This window comes from Aricia agestis, chromosome Z (assembly GCF_905147365.1).
Source record: "Aricia agestis chromosome Z, ilAriAges1.1, whole genome shotgun sequence".
Classification (NCBI taxonomy): Eukaryota; Metazoa; Arthropoda; class Insecta; order Lepidoptera; family Lycaenidae; genus Aricia; species Aricia agestis.
In genome coordinates, this window is record NC_056428.1 from 29,280,849 (window position 1) to 29,298,184 (window position 17,336).

General features: G+C 34.4%; 1 protein-coding gene across 6 annotated transcripts in view; it reads left to right on the forward strand.

Moving 5' to 3' along the window:
- LOC121738295 (inhibitory POU protein) overlaps positions 1-17,336 on the forward strand; it is a 51,721-nt gene that overhangs the window by 22,319 nt on the left and 12,066 nt on the right. For 2 of the 6 annotated variants that reach the window (XM_042130258.1, XM_042130259.1), the window contains exon 2: positions 16,610-16,666. The exons of 3 other annotated variants lie outside the window; for them this stretch is intronic. In XM_042130258.1, the coding sequence (XP_041986192.1) occupies positions 16,610-16,666 (57 nt within the window). Of the gene's footprint in view, positions 1-16,595; positions 16,667-17,336 lie in introns of all 6 variants that reach the window. One more of the 6 variants, XM_042130260.1, reaches the window with a different exon arrangement.

Sequence of the window (17,336 nt, forward strand, 5' to 3'; positions counted from 1 at the left end):
TAAAGTTCTTACAAGCTTAAAATAGCTACAAGTGTCGATGTGCCCTGACTCTTATAAATGTCACGACACACAGTAGAATAATAGCTCAGTTTAAAATATGTGAACCCACTTAATAATTTAATTACTGTCACTAAATAGCATAAAACAATTATGCATTAAATAAAATCTACTTATCACATTACGAAATTATAAAAGTACAAGTTAACATTATAAAAGGTTTCACATTTAAAACATTTTGTATAAGCATATTTTCTTTAAAAAAACTGCAAAAATCCAGATTTACTGGGTTCATCTGAATTTCTTTTATCTTTTTATTCTCTTTACGGTGAGATACTACTCCGCTCATGAACGGATGTGCGCTTTTTTGTTCGGCTTAGGGTCAATTCAGCGCCGCAACGCGACGAGGCGAGGCGTGGCGCGGCGCGGCATAAATTTGTATAGATTTGACAGATTTCAATTGCGTGACTCGTGAGACGTCTTGCGAATCTGTCAAATCCATATAAATTTAGAAATGCTTCTAATTTTAATAATATCTGGGTTGATTAATTTAGAAATGAATCAACCCAGAGCCAGTCCACACGGCGCGTTGCGTCACGTAGCGCCGCCGTTTGACGCATAGCCGGTCACACGGGTTTTTACGAAGCAGTCACGTCAACACCTCCTCCCGCTTCGTCTCGGGGGTTGTTTTTCACCATGTGTGCGTTGCGACGACGCAGCGCTGACGCAACGCGCCATGTGGACTGGCTCTTAGTATTGGATATTTGCACCAACTCTCAATTTTTGTTTCAATTTTTAGCATCGCAACATTGAAACTTAATTTTTTACAAAACTTTATTTCGTACTCAGGTGGAGATTATTGGATAATCTTTGCATCATCTAGACGGGAATAATTATGAGCATACAAAATATTAATTTAATGATAATTTAATATTAATTCTCGGTGTGAACAGTGAGCACACATTTTTATTTAAATTGCGCAAGTAATTTACATACTTATAGAATATTGTTGTAATTTTGATGGATTATTATAATTAACGAATAATTATTATCATTAAATGATTTGCGTTACGAAATTATAAATGTAAAAAAAATATTTTCTTAGATCTATTCCTCTTATAAAAGTTTTTGCCATGTCCTTCGACTTGTAAGTCTGTAAGGGAATTTAAGAATTGTAGACGGCTTACACACGGCACGGACGTTAGGTCTCGAGTTTATGGCACGACTGTAGGTACTTGTCGCGTCAGACAGATGACCCAACATAAAACGTTTACCTCCACATAATATCTTACCTTTACTTATTCCTTTTCCTGTTCTTGTTTGTTTAGTATTCGAATTTTCAAATACAGAATTTTTAAGTTTACTTTTTTTTAATTTGGGCGGCATTTTTACTGATGCTCTTTCTCACATGCGTATTTTTGAATTTTCGAACATTGATAGTTTATATTTTTTTAAAGTTTTAGACACACTGCACATGCATATTATAAAATATTTTTTATTTTATATTCCTATTTTCTAGTTTCTACGTAGTTGGTAGAATTTAACAATATAGAATAACATAACTTAAACAGGGAAAATAATATATTTGTTTAGCCTACGAATAATAAAAAGTTTAGCTTTGAGTTTTGTTTCATGAAATGATATTGTTTTTCATATTTTTTGATGTGACGAAAAAGTAAATCGAAAACGTATAAAAAAAATTTTACGCTCAATAATTGACCGCCAAAACGGAATGTTAAAATCTGAACCGTTCAAAAGCCAATAATTGCATAAAATTAATCACCGTTACATTCGACCAGAATCCCCCTGTTTCCCCTCAAAGGACACAATAAAAAGCCGCCAAAACGCCGTGCGTCTGGCTGTCAGTCCATCTGTGTCAATCAATTAGACAGACATAGAGCGCAGACTGGTACGCAGCGGCAAATCTCTAGCCCCGCCCCTTATTGATCAGGCCCGCCCAGTTGCGCTGAATTTCGTGGTGCGCATTTTGCCCTGTCTACTCTTTCGTGAGCCCCCGCGTTAGATGGTATCACTGTCATATTTGTAAAATTCCTTTGATGGCGGATTTTAGAGTTCACTCCGCTTTGGATGTCCGCCCGCCGGACGACAAATTTTGTTGTGCAATTTTGTTGTCCAACATGCGACTGAAAAAACCTTTAAGTTTATTCTGAGCATTTTTAATTTAAAATGCTGTTTCCTAAAAATGGTTTTTATACTACTTTTAAAGCAAAATGAATCCTACGAAAGTTAAGGAACAAAATTTTTATCCCAATCATAACATTAGAAAATTCGTAAAAAAAAAAAAACTATAGCATGCATTCGACATTCATCTATACGTACCTAATACATAATATTATGATGTAACAGACAAACAGAAAAACAGACATTTTCATATTTATAATATTATTAGTTGTTTAGCTACGTTTAACACAGTTCTTATATTATTCGTTTGAACCTAGCATAGATACTGAAAACAAAATCCCACAAAGTTTGTTTACTAGGTCTAGGTCAAAGTTCCGTAATCCACATTTATCTCACTTGACATAAGTTTTAGGTAGAGACAAATATTTAAGGTCCAATGACCTCCACCAAGAAGACGAATCTAGAATGTAGAGACTAGGCTACGTGTTTAAAATAGAAGACGTAAGTGGATGAAGTGGATAACTAACATTTTATAATATTAGAACAATTACTAATTTTTTCCGTTTTAATTTTAACAAACCTAACCTCCCTTCTTCTTTCTTTGTACCTAGATAATAAAAATATATCTACACATAAAGTCTACATATTTACATTACCTACGATCCATCTCCATTTCCAACTGCAATTTATGAAAAAAAAAAAACAATTTTCAAATTGTTAGTTACCCTCCACTTACGTCTTCGTAATTCTTTACGTCTTCGTAAGAAGACGAATCTAGAATGTAGAGACTAGGCTACGTGTTTGAAATAGAAGACGTAAGTGGATGAAGTGGATAACTAACATTTTATAATATTAGAACAATTACTAATTTTTTCCGTTTTAATTTTAACAAACCTAAGCTCCCTACTTCTTTCTTTGTACCTAGATAATAAAAATATATCTACACATAAAGTCTACATATTTATATTACCTACGATCCATCTCCATTTCCAACTGCAATTTATGAAAAAAAAACAATTTTCAAATTGTTAGTTACCCTCCACTTACGTCTTCAATTGTTTTTACCCTTTACTTTCTTCTCTGGCTGGCTTTTTGGTAACATATGCCTGGAAAACTTCATATAAAACCAAAATCACCATCGCTTTCCATTTAAATTTCGAGGAGTTACCTCGATTACTCATGGATCCCATCATCAGGTCACCACTTTTATGAACATGGTACTAAATTGGAGTGAAACCTAATACAACAAAACAAAAATTAAAAAAAAAAGGTTAGCAAACGGCTAAGTAGGATATCGTTGAACATACAAAAATAAAAAAAATATCCACAGCCGAACATATAACCTCTTCCTTTAAGGAAGTCGGTTAAAAACTCGTAGTATACCAATAATAAAAGTATTAGGCGCATAAAGGCAAACCAAACTGTTGAGTGTACCTATAAAAGTATTGGGCACATTATCGCAAACCAAATATGGCGGAACCAAAATCTCATTTAGTAATTTTCTCGGCGGGGTTGTGAATAGGGAAGTGGCTCCATCTGCCGCTAAAATCTTACCGTTGCTAAGTAACCCATTGGCAATAACAATTAACTGGTAACGGTTATTGTTACGGCGACCGCTAATGCAGCCTGTTATTTGCGGCGCCTCCCTTTTAACGTTTCGATGTTATCTGTATGGCCTTAGATAATATTGTACACTTCCGTGTGTACTATGTCTTAGGTCAATTCAGACCACAACGTAGATGTATTTCTAAATTTGTGCTGAATTGACCGATGTCAATTGCGTGAGACGTCTTGCAAATCTGTCAAATCCAAACAAATTTAGACCCTTATAGTAGGGGAGCCCAGGGTGCTAATCGTGTAGTCACTCCAGCATCATAGAGACCTAGTAAATTAGGTACAACTGATAATGTTATGAAAACGAAAATTTATTAAAAACATTGCTTATTTAGGTAAATTATAACAAGATTTTAGTCACCAAGGACTTATTCATTTAGTTTAGTGTAAAATAAAGTATGTGCGAAGCTTAGTTAGGAAAATATTATGAAGCTTTATTTTTATATTTTAAAATGGCCTACAGGCTTACCTAACCTCTTATTCGTCAGTGCTTTATATGGAAGCTTCTTTAGGTTATACTAAACAGTAAACATCCCCTAACTTTATCTGACAGATCCGATCATTTCAATATTCGAAAATAACTATTTTTTAATCCACTACGTGAGAAATCTAATTTCTATACCATGATAACTAGACACATGTCGGAAGCCTATACAAGCTTAATCTGACACGCTCGAGCTGGTCGCGAAATCCCCTCTTCCCCTTCCTAACTACTAGATATTATATATGTCGTAGGATGATTTGATAAATCCGTGTTTTCGCGAAATCCCTAGAATTTTCGCGAAAATTCTAGGGATTTCGCGAAAACACTGATTTATCAAATCATCCTACGACATATACACTTCCGTGTGTGCTATGCCTTACGTACGAAGTGTGTTGGTGCGTATGAGCATGTATGAGGCATTTTATTTACGGAGCCGGTGAACTTAACGGTATCACTTTCCTCCTTATATAAACCTTCCCATGGGCGTAGCGAGATACGAGGTACTAATGCTCACGAGTGTCATACCTAAACGTGGAACGGAGAGAGTTGCGGGGTGAGAGGGGAGGCATTCAATCCCAGTTCGCTCGCTCATATTTTGTTTTAAATTTTTACCATAATTCAAGACAAAAATTATCCAAATCGCCTCAGCCTATCTTAAGTTTTAGCAAAATAAACAATACTTATGTGAAAATTCATTTTTATTTATTTTGATTTTTTTACCAAAAATAGCAGTAATTCATTACAGAAATGGAAAGAAATGAGACAGGACGCGATGTCGCATTTGGTGTAAATTAATAAAGTAATTCATTGTCTTAAATACAGAGATTGATGGATACAAAAAACAATTGAATCATATTATTAGTAGATTGTAAAAATAAAGGCATCTGTTGTGGTACCCACCTACCCACCTACTTGAAATACAGAACCGATTTTGATAAAATTTGGTATGCAGGTACCATAAAGTTAATATATTCCGCTAGGATTAACTTTATGGCAGGTACTTCAAATCCCGGGAAAGGACATAGGATAGTTGTTTTCGAAAAAATATTATACGATTCTCGCGCAATAGACGAATTTTGGCGCAATTGAGTTGTTGGCATTATCTAGTAAACGTATATATTTTTTTATATTATCAACGTTCCTAGGACATTAGAACTGGCAATACGCAACTGATTATGGGAACTAATTAACTACAAATACAGTCGATTATGGCTAATCCTACTTCGAGGCGATTAGACTAATTGATTTGGAATTTGGTAACTCCATAAGCTTATATTGGCGTTAGGAATTTTTAATCAAGCATTGATTGCATTTTACATAACAAATGTATGGTGTACAATTATATAAGTTATAGTTTAATTAAATATGTATTAAAACAGTAAAGAGACTTTATTTTTATACGAGAATTGCCCGCGGCTTCGCTCGCGTTAAGAAGAAAATTCGATTTATCAAATCATCCTACGATGTCGTAGGATGATTTGATAAATCGAATTTTCGCGAAAATTCTAGGGATTTCGCGAAAACACTGATTTATCAAATCATCCTACGACATATACACTTCCGTGTGTGCTATGCCTTACGTACGAAGTGTGTTGGTGCGTATGAGCATGTATGAGGCATTTTATTTACGGAGCCGGTGAACTTAACGGTATCACTTTCCTCCTTATATAAACCTTCCCATGGGCGTAGCGAGATACGAGGTACTAATGCTCACGAGTGTCATACCTAAACGTGGAACGGAGAGAGTTGCGGGGTGAGAGGGGAGGCATTCAATCCCAGTTCGCTCGCTCATATTTTGTTTTAAATTTTTACCATAATTCAAGACAAAAATTATCCAAATCGCCTCAGCCTATCTTAAGTTTTAGCAAAATAAACAATACTTATGTGAAAATTCATTTTTATTTATTTTGATTTTTTTACCAAAAATAGCAGTAATTCATTACAGAAATGGAAAGAAATGAGACAGGACGCGATGTCGCATTTGGTGTAAATTAATAAAGTAATTCATTGTCTTAAATACAGAGATTGATGGATACAAAAAACAATTGAATCATATTATTAGTAGATTGTAAAAATAAAGGCATCTGTTGTGGTACCCACCTACCCACCTACTTGAAATACAGAACCGATTTTGATAAAATTTGGTATGCAGGTACCATAAAGTTAATATATTCCGCTAGGATTAACTTTATGGCAGGTACTTCAAATCCCGGGAAAGGACATAGGATAGTTGTTTTCGAAAAAATATTATACGATTCTCGCGCAATAGACGAATTTTGGCGCAATTGAGTTGTTGGCATTATCTAGTAAACGTATATATTTTTTTATATTATCAACGTTCCTAGGACATTAGAACTGGCAATACGCAACTGATTATGGGAACTAATTAACTACAAATACAGTCGATTATGGCTAATCCTACTTCGAGGCGATTAGACTAATTGATTTGGAATTTGGTAACTCCATAAGCTTATATTGGCGTTAGGAATTTTTAATCAAGCATTGATTGCATTTTACATAACAAATGTATGGTGTACAATTATATAAGTTATAGTTTAATTAAATATGTATTAAAACAGTAAAGAGACTTTATTTTTATACGAGAATTGCCCGCGGCTTCGCTCGCGTTAAGAAGTATTATTATATACAAACTTTCATCCCCTATTTGAACCCCTTGGGGATGGAATTTATCAAAATCCTTTCTTAGCGGATGCCTACGTTATAACATCTACCTGCATGCCAAATTTCAGCCCGATCCGTCCAGTGGTTTGGGCTGTGCGTTGATAGATCACTATGTCAATCAGTCAGTCACCTTTGAGTTTTATATATATAGATAATTCTCTTAATAAAAAAGACTGGATTGTTATTTCATATTTCTATTAACTATTCGTGTATCTTCTTTAAATTTTCGTAATAAAAATATTCATACTCTAGACGACCTCTGTGGCTCAGTTGGTGGGCCGTTGGTAGCTCAAGCCGGAGGTCGCGGGTTCGAATCCCGCCGACGGAACAAAAAGTTTTCAAAGGTCATGGATGTGTATTAAATATGTCATATAATAAAAATCTTAAATATATGTATGGTATAAAAGTATTAAATATATTTCCGTTGTCTGCCAGTACCCGTAACACAAGTCCTTTAGGTACTTAGCACGGGGCCAGACTGACGTGGTGTGAAGCGTTCATAGATATTGTTATTATTATATATTATTATACTTAAGTAGTGTAGATCTTGTCATTGGTAGGCGGGTTATCTTTGCCACAAACAAAAATATTACAAAATGGTGTTTGCTTTACCACTGACATCGGTGGACGAGACTCAAAAACCCCGCTGGAAACTGCCGATGGAGTGCACCTCAATTATCAATTCACAAATCCCGCTCGCATCCCCCTTCGCTCCCCTCGCCCCCTAAGCTCGAACGACTCCCCCGATCTCCTCTCCGAAACATTAAATACAATATCTTTAAATTGCTTCTAAGTACCGCCACCCTCATCGAGTATTTTTATCGTCATTACCATAATCTCCAATCAGTCATCTCGCTCGCTCGCCCGTTAAAGCGTACTCGTCTCTCGCTCATTCAAAGCTTAAAATTCGTCGCCAAATTTAAGGTTCATTCTCATGATTTAGGTAAGATTGTTTCGAGCTCTTAGTATTTGAGACGCGATTACGGGGATGTAATTTGAAGTACTTTTTACACATTTTTATTTGTGGCGCATCGTGCGAAGCGTCAGGTGGTTAGCAGTACACGTGCATGTGAATTAAATTGTCAGTTATAATAACGAGTAATTATATTGTAATGCTATCGTTATCAACTCTAGGAACAATATGAATTCGGTCGCTAAACATTGACTCGAGGTTTCCATTACGTTATTACTTATTTGCATTTATAATTTGATTTTGTGGAAAATATTATATGAATTGTGTTTGCAATTTTGTGTCCTCGAAAATTAAATACGTCTCCATTTAAATACATACTATATACTTAGTGCATAATTAAAACGTTACTACTCAGTCAAGCAATCTGATCTACCATCTCGGCTACATCAAATTGTAGAAATAGTATTGAAATAACAGAAGTTTACAGCTGGTATACAGTATATAAAATATATTCCTAATTCATAATTGATTACCAGTTTGTTTCACTTTCATTAAAACATTTTAGCTATTACATGATTGTGTTTAAAAATGTCAGCATTTGAACGTCCTCGAAAATTAAATACGTATCCATAATATTATAATCGTTGAACATACAAAAAAAAAATAACTCCACAGCCGAACATATAACCACCTCCTTTTTGGAAGTCGGTTAATAAGCATACTCAAAACGTTACTATGAGTAGTGCCGTCTGTATCTAGGTGCAGGGTAGTGCCCCCGTCAAGGCGAGCCAAGCGAAGCACAAGGGCACTACCTACCTTTTCTGGAAGTGTATCGTCGTTTTTTTGAACCCTCATAGAGTTGGTTTCCGATGTACCAGATATTTCATATAGACTAATATATAATAGACTAATTATACATATTATAATACAAATACTCATTTTAAAAGCTCTAATACTTTAGATTTCATTGATATCTAAAATACACAGATTTCGTCACTGACATACTGACTTACTGACACACTGATGATCGTCAAAATGTTTGGCTACTTTCTGAAGAGCTAGAAAGCTGAAATTTGGTATGTAATCTTAGTTTAGTATACAACGAATAAAAAAAAATCATAAACTTATAACTTTCACCCCCCATTCCCTAAAATGGGGGGAGTGGAGGTTTATATGAGAGTTTAGGACATAAGAGTTTACACGGGCCTATAAACAGTAACTAAAAAACCTTTAAATCTTATATCTTTATATTATTAGGCCGTTCCAGAACCTTGGCTCTACATGAGATCTGATATCTTTTTCACAGGGTAAACCTCATGTGGTCGCCTCGGCAACATTTTACAAGAAAGGTTATTGGTGGGAGTTCATATACTTCGTCTACTTCAAATTGTATGTTGTGTGGGTATTTTGCATGCCCATTACCCACAACTTATATTCTTGAATTCCTGATTCATAATTGATTACTAGTTTGTTTCCCTTCCTTAAAAAAGTAGTATTGAAACAGGCGATTAGGTCGTTACGTTTAAACGTCTTAAGTAGTAAATGCCAGGAATTAATGGAACCCGTCTGTAAACTAACCTGTAATCGATTAAAATAGGTTTCATGTTGTAGCACATTACACATGTAACGATACGAATAAAATAGTTGCAACGGACACGAAATAACATTTATTGTAAAGAAAAAAAAATCCCTCATCGGATCGGAGCATTCGCTTGCAATATAACGTTTTTTAGTATTTTCTCGCAATTTTATCATATTTTCTCACCATACAAACCTTCTCTGAACTTCGACGAATATTTCAAGACTAAAAGCCAAATCCGTTCGAGTTCTCGAGTTTTAGCGAGACTAACAATATTGAACATTCATTTTTATTGATTATGCTCAATTCTCAAACAGCTTTTGTTCACGACAGTTACTTATAAGGTGCTCATCGGCAGCATTCGCTTGTAATGTAATGTTACAAAGTCGAGCATTACATCAGTAAGGGAGGAGAGCCGAGAATTATAATGCGGACCTTGTAATGATACAATGATACAATATATATACATATATATATATATATATATATATATATATATATATATATATATATATATATATATATATATATATATATATATATATATATATATATATATATATATACTTGGGCACTATAAAATTACTCCTGCTTAACTGGTCTGGTTTCATTAAAACCAGAGTGCTCTTGTGTATTGCGCACACACTTGGGCACTATAAAATTTCCCCTGCGTAACTGGCCTAGTTTCATTGAAACCGTCGTGGCCGCTTCAAATGTTACATTACACGTGAATGCTCTCTTTAAGCGTTACATTACAATACTACCTCCCTGACTGACAAGCATTCGCGTGTAATGTAATATTCGACTTTGAGCATTCCATGGCTAGTTGATGTTACAAGTTGTATCAAGATATAACACACTGTATCATTACATGGTGCGTATTGTAATGCTCGGCTCTCCTTCCTCACTGATGTAATGCTCGACTTTGTAACATTACATTACAAGCGAATGCTGCCGATGAGCACCTTATAAGTAACTGTCGTGAACAAAAGCTGTTTGAGAATTGAGCATAATCAATAAAAATGAATGTTCAATATTGTTAGTCTCGCTAAAACTCGAGAACTCGAACGGATTTGGCTTTTAGTCTTGAAATATTCGTCGAAGTTCAGAGAAGGTTTGTATGGTGAGAAAATATGATAAAATTGCGAGAAAATACTAAAAACGTAAAGTTTTATTTTCTTATTTTACTTTATAATATACACGTTGATAATGAGCGAGCTTATAGTTTTACTCAGAGTTTCCACTTTCCATGTATTTGAAGTTGAAAAGTCTGACGTAGGTATTGTAAACCGTTATGTATACAATATATTATATAAAACGTGAATAAATTTAGAGTTGCCGTAACTAAAGTTTACCACTCAAAATTATCCTCAAACAAACGTTCAGTATTAAAAGTTTTTAGCGGCCTGCGAGGGAGGGAGAGCCGTCCCTCCCTTATTTAGTCACGCCATTTAACAGGCGCGGCAAAGGGCTAAGAATTAATTATGTATAGCCCTGCGAGCGGATTCGGAAGATGTCACTCCGAGCTTTGGACTCTCATATTTTCTAACCGTTTCCCGGATGCCAAATGGAATGATCATTAACATTATATAATTCATTTTTCGCATTAATTCTCTTTGGAGATCTAGGTGTAAAAGCAATATTAAATGCAAACGATATTGCAGAACTCGTTATTGCACTGAATTGAGAATGAGTTGATGAGATGAGTTGAGAGAATAAGAAAATAGATGCTGTTGTTATCTATGCATATAATTAAATAATATGAAACATACCTTTAATCAAATATGACGCAGGAATTTCTTTGTGCAGAAATTTCTTTACAAAAACTATCCTCGTTCCGTCCCTGCCCCCTGGGACTTTAAAGTAATTCGTACCAAACTCAAAAAAATGGACTGAATGGTAGAATCGAGGAGATATACTAGATAGGATTGACGAAAAAAAAAATTCAATGAAAACATATTATAAATATAGAAATTACGAATCAACACAGTTTAAACGTTAAACACATAAGACACGTCACGTTCTAGAAAACGGTAGAACAATTAAGTTCCTTAAAGGAAATAACGTTTTATCGACTGTTGATAAACTAAATTACAAGCCATTAATTCAAATTACAAACGGAATATTTAATTGTGACTATTCTCACGTCTGTTTCCACCAGAAGGCAGTGACATTGTCTTGTTATCTATGTCATATTGTAAAGGTTCAAATTCTATAGGTCCACCAGGATCTGATGGCAAATTTTGATGGCAGATTTTCATAAAATGTCCTTCATCATTGGATAAATTTTTATATTTGCATGTTTCACACACAGAATAAGCCGCTGTAAGGAAAAAAAGGATCAACATGTTTTATTCCAATTACCCCAGTATTGCTAGAGTCCATTTATTTTCTCACTTTTTGCCATCAGATTCTGGTAGACCTATACTTCAACCAGAAGATATTTTTTAAATAGGAACCCTATTTCCAGTGCCCTGAATATAATTTTTTGGTCAAATCCTTTTTGCGTATTTTTTTAATTCGCAAACATTAGGGATTTGGGACGGGATTCATATCGTATCGTATCAAGAAGGTTTTTTTTTCAATAATATACTATCGAAATTTCAAGAATCAGTTATCATATCCCTGATATAGACAGAATATACTTAAGTGCAAAATTCAATTAGGCTTATTACAAATACATAATGAAATAGAAAATAAAAATTATGATTCATATACATTATTATTATTGATTATATACTTTTGATTTCTAGAACTTTACTAATTGATAGGTCCTCCTTTAAAAAAACAGGTGTCTAGACCAAAACAAAAATAAGCTACACTACATAGCGCATGTCACACACATAGACCGAGCACCAAATCCTCAGGGTATAGAACCCCATTACAGGCGCACTGATCGCAGCCAGGTCTATTTTGCCCCTCGCTACTAACCAGATTCATATTCAAGTAAAATTAGTCGTCGTTACCATAATATTGAAACACGGGTCACCTAGCTATGAATAATGTATCAAGTCACCATGCACACCAGCTAGAGCTAAAACTGTAAACACAAATTGCAGCAATTTTCTTGACATACATCCTAAACTCTTTTATTATAAAATATTGAACGTATTGTCCTTGCCGTGCTTTGCTATTACGAAATTATTAATGTAATAGAATTGAATAATAAACTATAATAGTTCTAGTCTCTATCCTCTAATCTTCTTCTGCTTATAGAGTTACATTACATAATAACCAAAAAATGAATCCTAAACTATATAAGTATTATTTTCTCTAAATATATACATACAGTAAAATAAACAAAAAAGTTTATCTTTGCATATTTTTTTCTTCGTAACTACGTTTATTTAAAACTGATACCAACCTACGCACTGTAATTGGAGCTTTTTAACATATTTTTGTACAATATTATGGAATATTAATGGTTTTAATTGTAAGTTTAAACTAAACATATTTTCATATCAGACTTTAATCTATCCCTGATCTGAATTTACTCTAATGACTATTTGGTATGTACCTAAATACTTAGGTAATTAGACCGTCCACGTAGCCGTTAATTCTAAACATTTTAACAGTATAATTTGCTCCGTTCACTTTCGAAACGATCAGCAAAAATAGATCGTGTAGCATTTATTTAGCACTACCGAGTGCAGCTTAATATAGAATAGGCTATTTGGCTGACCACACTCTTCTATTTTTTACGCTGTCAACATGCTCTATAAGAAGGTTAATAAGTACGTATAATGGGTAAAATATTATAGAGACGCAGGATAGTCTATTCTTTTTTTGACCGACTTCCAAAAAGGAGGAGGTAATACGTTCGGCTACATGTATTTTTTTAAAATCTATCACACTAAAAGAAGATCAACGAACTTGAAATAGATCCGCGACTTGACAGTGCAAATTGCAATAATTGGCTACAGCCAATTATTGCAATTTGGGTCTACAAAACAAGAGCTTACAAACGTGATGTTTTAAGTTTTATATATTTTGATAACATGATTTAGGGTTTAATATCTGCCTGGGAAATCTACCTTTTGTTGGATTGAATGGAAATTAATTAAATACAAATAATTCAAAAATATCCTTGAAATAAAATTAAAAACACTTAGAACGAAACAGTTAAAAATGTTTGCATTTTGCCGACTAATGTTCATAAGAAATAATTCCACCTTAACGTCGTATATGAGTTTGCGATGGGCGGGGCCGACGCGACGTATTAAAAACACATTTTGAAAGGAACGAATTCGCCTATTAAGCATTTTGAATTACTTATTGCACTTCTTGTAAAGACGTCGTTAACAAAATGGTAAAAGCAAACAAGTTGATGCTTGTAATTTAACTGAATATGCAAGCTATAACGACTGCAAGCCATTAACATCGTTAACTGCCTTTAATATTTTACTTCTTTACTAGTACAAGAATTTATACTGTCGATATGCTATACGATGTTTTGACCTTGTTATGAAAATTGGAATAGTGAGACAAAAAAAATTACTAAGAGGAACAAAAAGCCAATTGACGGATAGCTGATACTCCGACGCAAAATCTTACAGGGTTGATTCAGACCGCAACGCGACGCATAGATGCATTTCTAAATTAGTATGGATTTGATAGATTCGCAAGACGTCTGACGCAATTGAAATCTGTCAAATCTTGGTCAAATCCATACAAATTTAGAAATGCATCTACGCGTCGCGTTGCGGTCTGAATCAACCTTATTTTCCTGTTCTGAGGAATCAACCCATAGGCCTAGAGCCCTTAGAGCTAGAAACTTCGCACACTTCTTCCTCTTATGTATCATGATGTGGCTGCTAGTGGCTACTACTAGCACTAGTCATGCCCAAAAAAATATTTTTTAATGCCATCCCGAAGTGGATTGCTTTATGGCAAAGCCGCGGAGTAACTAATATAATTTGTTCAACAAAAGATAAGTTCATACAGGTTTTTACTATATTTAGTTCTATAAAATATTTGTCCAAAAAAATGAGTTTTTTATATATTATATTAGCTTGAAACGTGATTTGGATCATTATTGTTATCAAGTTACAATGGAACATCAAAACAGAGTAGACAAAATTATATTATGTCTATTGTCTATTGTGATCAAAATATTATGCAGTTTTAAAATACAATATAATAGCATTTGGTATTGCGACTACTACGGCGTTGGCTGTTGCGTAAACCAAGTTGGTCGAAGATGATCAATTATTATTATCAGTTTAATGTAATGCCCACGTCAGGCCTTTCAGTGAAATGGACGGTTGCTTTAATTATTCCAATGGCAAAGAGCAAACTGCATCTATTTTCGAGTTCGATTACCATGAAATATCTAATATCCGATCAATCAACAGTAAACATGAACCTAATGTCGAGTAAATGGATAATAATAAAATAGTCGTATAAATTTTTAACAATACATCTACAAAATATGGTAGCCAGACTCACTCACATATTATGTATAAGTACTACATCATTTTTATTAAGTTAAATAAAGCTTTTAATTAACTTGCTCTGTATGTATGTAAGTATGTATGTTACGGTGGAATTTTGGAACTCAATTTTGAGGTAGATATATTTAACCGATTGAGCTGAAATTTTGCATATGCGTTTAGTTTGGATGACCATGTACGATATGGTATGGCCGACCATCCAAGATGGCGAAATAATTATTTTCTATGCAGTCCTACAATATTGATATTAAATGAAAGGGCTTTTTGAGAGTAACTCGAAAACGAATGTAGCGTCATTCTACATCATATAAGGCGGCTCATCCAAGATACGGGAATAGTCATTTTTAATGCACTTCCGCAATATGGGTATTAAATAAAACAACTTACTGAGAGTAAATCGGAAACGATAGTAATGGCATTCTATATCCAATATGGCAGCTTAGCCGAGATAGGGGAATAGTTATTTTAAAGCACTTCTTTTTTTTTTTTGCAAACGAGCAAACGGGTCACCTGATGGAAAGCAACTTCCGTCGCCCATGGACACTCACAGCATCAGAAGAGCTGCAGGTGCGTTGCCGGCCTTTTAAGAGGGAATAGGGTAATAGGGTAGGGTAGGGAAGGGAAGGGAAGGGAATAGGGGAGTGTGGGGAAGGGAATAGGGTAGGGGATTGGGCCTCCGGTAAACTCACTCACTCGGCGAAACACAGCGCAAGCGCTGTTTCACGCCGGTTTTCTGTGAGAACGTGGTATTTCTCCGGTCGAGCCGGCCCATTCGTGCCGAAGCATGGCTCTCCCACGTTAAAACTTCTGCAATATGGGTATCAAATAAAAGGGCTCATTGAGAGTTAATTGAAAAATAATATTCAAGTCGTGTCGTGTCGTGTCGTATCGTGCGTGTCATGTCGTGTCTTGTCGTGACGTGACATGACGTGACGTTACGTGACGTTACGTGTCGTGTCGTGACTTTACGTGTCGTCACGTGACGTGACCTGAAGTTACGTGTCGTGTCGTGACTTTACGTGACGTTACGTAACGTGACGTGAAATGACGTGACTGACAGCCGGGTGTCATAAAATGCCCGGTTGAATCCGGTCACTTTTGTTAAATAAAATATATCTTTTTAGTCATGCAGGAATCTAGCCAGTGAACTAAAAAAACAAAAAATAAATTATAAACAAAAAACTTTTTGAAAAAAGCTTTTATTTAAATAGTCTAAAAAGAAAAAAATAAATTTCTCCTTAAACATTTTAACTATATATAAATTGGTACTAGTTTCTTTACAAATCGCGCGACAAGCTTTTATTATCATGCAAGTTGTATAATATATTGAGGATTATAACTTAATAGTTAAAATTTTTAAGGAGAAATTTATTTTCTTCTTTTTAAACTAACTATAGTTTTTATTATTCGTAGACTAACTATATATACTTAAATAAAAGCTTTTTTTCAAAAAGTTTTTTTTTATAATTTATTTTAGCTAAGTTTCCTCAGAAAAACTAAAGATAATAGTTTTATCAAGTTTCGTAAATAAAAATATAAGAAAACAAAATATTTTAATTTAAAAAAATGTATAAAATATTAAAATAATACCATAAAGATTAATAGCTGCAAAAGTCTCTTTACGTTATACTTAATACATATTAATCAGTATAAATTGCGTAACATAGATCAGAGATAACTAACAGCTAGAGTGTGTTGCATGAGTCATTGTAAATCACTAAAAGACCGTAGATTTTTGTTTGCAGAGTCGAATACTGGAGGACGCATCGTTGATGTGTAACTCATGGTCACCGCGCCACAACGTAAGTTGCATCCATAATATGTTACATGTCGCTCTGCGAACTGCGCTTGAGCATCTTTGGCCAAAGATTTTCTAGGCTTAGCGATTTTGTTTACTGCAATGTTTTTTCTAGATTTATTCATCAGTTTATAGTGGAGACAACGGTAAGATTCAGTAGATATTAGATATTGCATGGTAACACTCTAAGTTTAATTTAAATTATTAATTTGTGAAATTGATTGAATGTGTCGAACTAAATATTTTTTGGTTCCAATAACCTAGCCAAAATAAGGTATTGTTTAAAAAGCTATTTTATTTTATACATACGGATTTATTTTATTCAAAAGCACTAATTATACATTATCGACTCGAGTATTTCGCTTTGAAAAAAGGTTAAAAGGCCTCGATAGGCAATTAATGTGCAATTATGGTTTGGAACACAGCCTGTAATTTCATCGCGATGAAATAAAATTTGAGAGAAATTCCGTAATTCACCGAGGGAAGTGGAACTCGATTAATACTTCAACCTTATCGTGATATGCCAGAACAACGGACAACAAGGGTTATCCAACTTCCATTAAACACACAAAAATAATAGACGCCACAAAAGTTATGTGAACCTACGAGTACATCGTTCTTTTATTAAAGTCAAGGTTGTATAATATTATGTTTTTGTTGTAATACTTACTCCA